At 50.8% G+C, this 6,000-nt stretch overlaps 1 protein-coding gene across 1 annotated transcript; it reads left to right on the top strand.

Annotated features, from left to right (window-relative positions):
• The first annotated feature begins 2,066 nt into the window (after positions 1-2,066).
• Positions 2,067-4,184, top strand: Hoxb3 (homeobox B3). Its single transcript, XM_005368353.3, has 2 exons — positions 2,067-2,514; positions 3,346-4,184. Exons 1-2 carry the CDS (start codon positions 2,067-2,069, stop codon positions 4,182-4,184), a joined length of 1,287 nt encoding a protein of 428 aa, XP_005368410.1.
• The last annotated feature ends 1,816 nt before the right edge of the window (positions 4,185-6,000 follow it).

Below are 6,000 nucleotides of genomic sequence, written 5' to 3'. Positions count from 1 at the left end.
CCTGGCCCTGTCTCACCGGTGGCCAGCGGAGTCTCCATTCTTTTCTATCACTCACGTCTCTGGCTCCTTCGCTTCCCACACTTGCCTGGCCTCTGTCCTAAAATGGTTTGGGGCTTATTGCTGGGGGAGCGACCGAAATTTCAGCCCCAGGCGCCTAGTCAAATTGCTAGGTTTTTATTTATTATTATTATTATTATTACTACTATGACCATCATCATTATTGCTGTAACAATCACTTAGACTAAATAAAGCCAGGGCCCAGCCAGCAAACCCCCTCCAACGTTTTTATTTCATTCTCTTTTCTATCTATTAATAACAAACTCAACGGATGCCGGTTAATTAATTCTCCCTTTCAGCCAGGGCTGCTCCGAAGCTAATTTTGGTTAAATCATCAGAGGCTAATGGTAATAATAATAAAGGGATTGGGTCAGCCTGGTCAATTGAACTCCAGTCCTCCCTGGAAGGACCTGCTGCTTAGCAGACCCATGTGTATTTCCAGAATCAGAAATTTCTCGGAAACCAATGGGAACTCAGGGCAGCATTAGCTCCCTTTTAAGTATGAATCTGCCATTAAGAGCAGCGTTGTGTAGGGAGGGACTCACTCTTCCTGCATTTCTCTCATTTATTTTTACTGATTTACCTTGGAGTTGACCAGCTGAGCTGAATGATATTTTAAGTTTTTCCAAAAGCACACAGCACAGAAAGGCTCAGTCTGAAGGGTTAAGGGACGTACCACCCACTGAGGGCTGGAGAAGATACAGAGAGGAAAGATACAGGCAGAAATCTGGGAAGAAATACAAAATCCCCTGACGAGCTTAAGCTTTATTTTTCCGGTGCACTTTTGAAAGGCTGTATTAAAATAGCGACAGTAATGTTATTATTATTTTTTGATGTTGGGAGCCTCAGTAAACAGCCCCCCTTTCAAACCCAGAGAAGAACAGTGTTCAAATTGTTTTGTGGGTCTTTTTCATCCTGAATAATTTCCCCCATCTCAGTAGAAAATTTCAGCAGTTGCGCAATCTTTCCTTTTTACTTTTTTTTTTTCCCTGAGAAAGAAAAGAAAACAGACTATTATGGAAAGGTTGGGGGAGAACCAAGCCAAATGGTCGTAGCACCAACCGGTCTTGCCTGGGAAATCTAAACAATCCTGGTCCATTTGGAGGCTCCACAGGGGCCGCTGGCTGCTAGATCCCTGGCTTGCCTGAGCCAAGACTGGAGGTGATGGTACCTGCAGATGGGACATGGATGGATGAAGCCTGGTTCCATGGCTCTGGGGGTTAAAAATCTTCAGGAATTTTCTACCTTAGGCTGTTATGATCTTCCTGGAGGAAAGGGTCCCAGATGAACTTGCTTTTCAGTCTGGCTTGGATCCAAGATCTGCAAGTTCCTTCCAGGCTAGACTTTGCTTAGGTGGAAGGATCTGGAGGGAGGGAGAGAGGGAGGGAGGGAGAGGAGACAGAGAAGTCTCTACACTGGACCGTGGGCCTCCAAGATGCTTTCATTTTGGAGTCTAATAGTGCCCCTCTCTGGCAGTGCCCTACTCCAGAGTTGGGAGGAGGTGAGCAGATATTGTAGGAGAGGCCAGGGCTGGCACACAAGCAGGAGAGAAGGAAGCAATGGTCCAAGAAGCAACGATACTCTATTCCCAAGCATCCCCCCAATGGAGTACAATTCTGATTTTTTTTTTTTAAAAATCGAAATGAAAGTCGGTGTTTTGTTTTGTTTCCTTTAAAATTAAAGTTGAAGCAAGAAGCATCCATGTCAGGTCAGATACTTGGTCCCAGCGTCTGCTGCAGAAAGACTGGCGAGGAGAGAAGAAAAAAAAAACCCTATTGATGTCAGTTCCCTTTTTAGTTCCTAAGATGGATTCGAGGCCCAGTCCTCTTCTCCCCCTGTGTCTCTTCTCTCGCCCCGCAGGTCAGCCGCTTGGAACAGACCCGGGAGGAGGGGGGCAGAAAGGGGAGGGGGGTCCGGCGTGTCACGTGACCCCCAGGGGTGCCAATGTCCGGTCGTGAGGGTATCAGGCCCTTGCAAGTTGCCACCCACTGCCCGGGCCTCGCCCAGCGATGCAGAAAGCCACCTACTACGACAACACAGCAGCTGCGCTCTTCGGAGGCTACTCCTCGTACCCTGGCAGCAATGGTTTCGGCTACGACGGGCCTCCCCAGCCCCCCTTCCAGGCCGCTACGCACCTGGAGGGTGACTACCAGCGCTCAGCGTGTTCCCTGCAGTCCCTGGGCAATGCCGCCCCACATGCCAAGAGCAAGGAGCTCAACGGCAGCTGCATGAGGCCCGGCCTGGCCCCAGAGCCCCTGCCCGCCCCGCCGGGCTCACCCCCACCCAGCTCAGCACCTACCAGTACCACTAGCAACAGCAATAACGGGGGAGGGCCCCCCAAAAGCGGCCCCCCCAAGTGCGGTCCCGGCTCCAACTCCACCCTCACCAAACAGATATTCCCTTGGATGAAAGAGTCGAGGCAAACGTCCAAGCTGAAAAACAGCTCCCCCGGCACAGGTACCAGCTCTCTGCCTTCATCGTCAGCTTTTGTCCAGTTCAGGAATGTCACTGTTATTCTAGCACCGACCCCTAGGCGCCCACAAGGCGCCTGGGAACAATATTAGGTGCTGCCTGGTGGTCCCCCCTCCTCCCGTACCTCCTCTCACCACCTGATGACCTCTGACCCTGCCAACACCCAGTCCCTCCAGCCATCCTCCTCTTGGGTTTCCAAGAATTTCCAGGAGGTGGGAAGGTTGGCCTCAGAGCCCTTCCCAAGGCCGCATCGCCTGGAGGGCACAGAGTCATCAAGGACAGATTATTATTAAGTATGATTGCTGTGGGTATTAATCACCATCGCTCAGGCGGCTTGGGGTCCTGGCCTTCAGCCACTGCAGTCTTTAGTGCCACACTTCCAGGGCCTGCTCACCAGTGTCCAGTCCTCACAAGGTGTTCTCAGTCACCCATCCTGTAAAGAGGACGGACAGAAGGGGATCATCTCAGACTTGTATTTGGATATATACAGGGGAGGGGTGCGCACACGCAAAAATCTAACCCTAAATAAATGGCCACGCAGCTCTGTCTGTGTGACATGATCAAATTTTCATAAGCTGGGGCAGTGAAAGGAGAACAGGTCTCTTAATAAATGCCACTATTATAGAGTGTCCGCTAATGCGACGGGAGGTGGGAGGGGGGTGTTGAGGAGGAGGCGGGGACGGGAAGGGGAGGGTGGCGGGGCCTTCGGAGTCCAGACCTGGATTTATTAAGAAACGATGCATTCAATTTCTGCGTGTTCAGTAATTATCTTTTATTTCATTTTCTCCCCTTCCCGCCCCTCCCCCTCGGGTCCAGCAGAAGGTTGTGGTGGCGGCGGCGGCGGCGGTGGCAGCGGCGGCGGTAGCAGCGGCGGGGGCGGCAGTGGCGGCGGGGGAGGGGACAAGAGCCCCCCGGGGTCAGCGGCGTCCAAGCGGGCGCGGACGGCGTACACAAGCGCGCAGCTGGTTGAGCTGGAGAAAGAGTTCCACTTCAACCGCTATTTGTGCCGGCCGCGCCGCGTGGAGATGGCCAATCTGCTGAATCTCAGCGAGCGCCAGATCAAGATCTGGTTCCAGAACCGCCGCATGAAATACAAGAAAGACCAGAAGGCCAAAGGGCTGGCCTCTTCGTCCGGGGGTCCCTCTCCGGCCGGCAGCCCCCCGCAACCCATGCAGTCCACGGCCGGCTTCATGAACGCCTTACATTCTATGACTCCCAGCTATGACAGCCCGTCCCCACCAGCCTTCGGTAAAGGCCACCAGAATGCCTACGCGCTGCCCTCCAACTACCAGCCCCCTCTCAAGGGTTGCGGTGCCCCACAGAAGTACCCCCCGACCCCGGCGCCCGAGTACGAGCCCCACGTCCTCCAAGCCAACGGGGGCGCCTACGGGACGCCCACCATGCAGGGCAGCCCGGTGTATGTGGGCGGGGGTGGCTACGCGGATCCGTTGCCGCCCCCTGCCGGCCCCTCCCTCTATGGCCTCAATCACCTTTCCCACCACCCCTCGGGGAACCTGGACTACAACGGGACGCCCCCTATGGCCCCCAGCCAGCATCACGGACCCTGTGATCCTCACCCCACCTACACAGACCTCTCCTCTCACCACGCGCCTCAGGGTAGAATTCAAGAAGCACCCAAATTGACACACCTGTGATGTGAGGGGCAGGTGGGGGGGGATCAAGGGCCAGAGAGGTTGTGGAGCTGGTTGTGGGGGCGGTTTGGAGGCCTGTGTGTGTTGGGGTTGTTGCAGGTTTCCAGAGACAAGGCAGGCCTTGGGCGCCTCCCCCCCTTCCCTTGGCCTGAGGCTGTTTTTAAGGCCTCCAAGCCTGGTTCCATCTGCCAGCCCACACCCTTGGAAAGGAATCCACAGCAGGTTGGAGGCGACCACATCTATCCCAGGGCTCCAGCACTACCAAGTTGGAATTTCAGATTGGAGAGGGAGTCGGGTAGAGGGAACCCGGATAGAAAAGCAGGGCAGAGAAGCACATTCAAAATTGATGACTTGGCGTTCATCAACCAACCGACTTACCTTCCATCTCTGTGAGCAATTCCCCCAAATCTTGACTTACTTTTTTTTTGGTCTTCCCTTTCATTCTCCTTATGAAAAATAAGAAAACACATTTCAATCTAAGGGCACAAAATGTTTTCCTCCCACTCCCCCAAGCCTCAATTTGCCCCCATCTATTCGAGGCTTCCTGCCATGCCCACCATGCCTAGCCCCACGATTTTCTGCTCTAAGGACATTCATATCTATACCCCCACCCCTACTGATTACAAGTTCCAGAGGGCTCAGGGATGGTGAGAGATCCTGAAAGTTAGAGCTGCCTATAATATAAATATATATATATTTTTTTTCTTTTAAGAAAAAGTTAAGAGACTAAGGCAGGCAAGTTGTCAGGACTGGAGGTTTGCCACTCTGCTTCTTCTCAGCTCCCACCCCATCCCACTCTCTCCCTGGAAAGCAATCCACTCGAAGCTCTCCACTTTCCTTTTTCTTCTGTTACTCTCTTGACTTAACGTGAAAACAGGGTATATTTGAACAAACTGTTTGTCCTAGGCAGGGGCTGCAGCTGGGCCTGTGGACCTTGCTCCAGTTCCTGACAGGGCACTCTCTTGTTGCACTTGGAGTTTACATTTTAATGGATATAAAAAAAAAAAAAAACAACTGTGAGAGATGTCTGGGCCTGCAGAAGTTCAGCTTCCCTCAAAAAGCGTGTGTTCTAGTGAACATTTTCATATATATTTATTGGTTATAGCCTGTTGAAATATTTTCTTTTTTTGTATTATTTATCCCCCTACATTATGTATTTATATGAGGAACAAAAAAGGAAAAAAATGTACTTTTTTAGTATTTACTTGTTATAAAGGATGTTGTGTTTCCTGTCATGTAAAACCAGCTATTTTAGTTTTTATTATATTCTAGACGAGAGCTGTAGATTTATGTTAAACTTGTACTATTGAGCAATTGTAATTAGTTCTAAAAGGCATGAACTCAGCTCCTAATGGTCACTGTACAGTCCTGAATTTGTAGAGTTAGAGTTAATTCTCTCTTGGAACTTTCTTTATTCTTCTGTAGTTACTTTTTTCCCCCCTTAGTTAAAAGGGTTGTCTGTCAAAACAATTCTTGAATAAACTTTCTGTTATCAATTTTATATTGTCCTGGTGGTCCAATTTAGATCACAAAAGAGAAAAGGTTCCAATTGCCAATATCCCCTAAGAGGGAGGGCATTTTTGTCCACTACTCCGGCCCCTGTCTCCTCTCCAGCTTTTTCTCCTGGTTTAAATTCTGGGTTTTTGACATTCCTAGCAGTCTAGACTATTCTGCCAAGTTCTTCAGCTAAGGTTTAAGTAACAAGTTGGGGGAGGGAAGGGAATCTTGGGCTGTCTGCTAGCCTCTTTGCCTCTCTATTTTTGTTTTCGGCCTTTCTTTTCCCTTAGACCATCACCTCGATGCACCCCTCTGCCCACAG

This window comes from Microtus ochrogaster, unplaced genomic scaffold, assembly GCF_000317375.1.
Source record: "Microtus ochrogaster isolate Prairie Vole_2 unplaced genomic scaffold, MicOch1.0 UNK31, whole genome shotgun sequence".
In the NCBI taxonomy this organism is placed as follows: domain Eukaryota; kingdom Metazoa; phylum Chordata; class Mammalia; order Rodentia; family Cricetidae; genus Microtus; species Microtus ochrogaster.
This window is presented reverse-complemented; position numbering and strand designations above follow the sequence as displayed.